The sequence below is a fragment of the Fukomys damarensis genome, unplaced genomic scaffold (assembly GCF_012274545.1).
Source record: "Fukomys damarensis isolate Sample0158 unplaced genomic scaffold, DMR_v1.0_HiC HiC_scaffold_17, whole genome shotgun sequence".
Lineage (NCBI taxonomy): Eukaryota > Metazoa > Chordata > Mammalia > Rodentia > Bathyergidae > Fukomys > Fukomys damarensis.
Genome location: NW_022900929.1, coordinates 5,220,930 through 5,222,306, shown reverse-complemented (window position 1 = coordinate 5,222,306; position 1,377 = coordinate 5,220,930). Strand labels below are relative to the sequence as shown.

The 1,377-nt window shown below is 69.5% G+C and overlaps 1 protein-coding gene across 1 annotated transcript in view; it reads right to left on the bottom strand.

Annotated features, from left to right (window-relative positions):
- The window catches only part of Fscn1 (fascin actin-bundling protein 1), an 8,971-nt gene extending 7,600 nt beyond the window's left edge, over positions 1 to 1,371 (bottom strand). The window contains 2 exon segments of the mRNA XM_010642841.2: positions 476 to 696; positions 698 to 1,371. Coding sequence (XP_010641143.2) covers positions 476 to 696; positions 698 to 1,260 — 784 coding nt within the window. The 5' untranslated portion in view covers positions 1,261 to 1,371.
- Positions 1,372 to 1,377: the final 6 nt, after the last annotated feature.

Genomic DNA, 1,377 nt, shown 5'->3' with positions numbered 1-1,377 from the left:
GGGAGGCGCGCTTGGCCCAGAGCAGGAGTAGGTGGTGGAGGCGCCACGGGCCCGATCAGAAGCCCCCTAACCTCCCCCACCTCAGCAACCAGGGGCGGCAGAGGGAGGGAGCCTGGTGCCAGTAGTAGCCGTCGCCTCCGCCGTTAGGCTAAAGGCCTGCTGAACTGGGGACCTGCACGAGAGATTGGACGAGGGGCACCCCCTCCCGGAGAGTTGGGGCCTCAGATTTGCGGGATCAGAGCGCGTGGGGAGAACTCAGACCCGGCAGGGTCTTGCGCGTAGGACGGCCCCTGAGCTGGGTTTCGCGGGCCCTGGGTCTCCAGGCCGTGGAGGGGCGGGATGGCCTGCGCGCCTATCGGGGGCACACAGGATACTGGGGGCCGCAGCAGCGCCGCGGGCGAGAAAAGGGCGGGAGGCTGCGAGGATGCGCTTTGTGTAGGGCCCGGAAGACGCGCGGGGCCGCGTCCCCACTCACCCTGGCGCGTGGACACGTTCCTCTCGTTAGCCGCCTGCAGCACGACCTGGGCGCAGCTCTGCTCCAGGGCGAAGAGCTCGTCCTTGCCCACCTTGGTGGCCTTGCCCGCCTTCAGCGTGCCGCTGGGCCCGGATGGCGCCAGGTAGCGGCCCTCGCAGTCGCGGAAGGCCACCTTGCCGGAGCGGAACTCCAGCGTGTAGCCGGTGGCGGGCTTTTTTTTTGCCGTCGTGGCGCAGGAAGCGGTGGTCGGCGGTCTGCACGCTGTAACGCTGGTCCTGGAAGGCCAGCGTGATGAGCGAGTCGACGCCCCAGGGCACGTCGCGATCCACCGCGATCTCGTCGGCAGGCCGCGCGCTCAGGTGCGCGTAGCGCTTGCGGGTCAGGCTGTAGATGTTGACCTGCGGGTGCATGGCGATGTGCACGCTCCACTTCTCGGCCGGAGACACGGTCTGCGCGAAGCACGACAGGCGGTCCTCGGTGCCGCCGAAGTAGCGCCGGTGCGCCTCGGACTGCAGCGACCAGCGGCCGTCGTCGTGCGCTCGCTCGCAGGTCACGTTGCCATCCTTATCGGCCGCCAGGTAGCGGCCCAGGTGGCTGCGCAGGCACACGGCCGCGCTGCCCGCCTCGTCAGGGGGCTGCTCCAGCGTCCAGATCTGCTTCTTCTTCAGGCTGCTGGCCGATGCGTTCACCTTGAACCCGAACGCCTCGGCCGTCAGGTACTTGTTGCCGCAGTTGATGAGGCCGAACTGGATCTGCACCGCCTCGGTAGTGCCGTTGGCGGTCATGGTGGCGGCCGGGAGGTGGGTGGAGGTCCCCCGTTGCGGGACCCTGCTCCTTTGTTCCGCTGCCCGGCCCGCGCTCGCTCCCTCCGCAGCGCTCCACAAAGCCGGCCCGCGGCGACC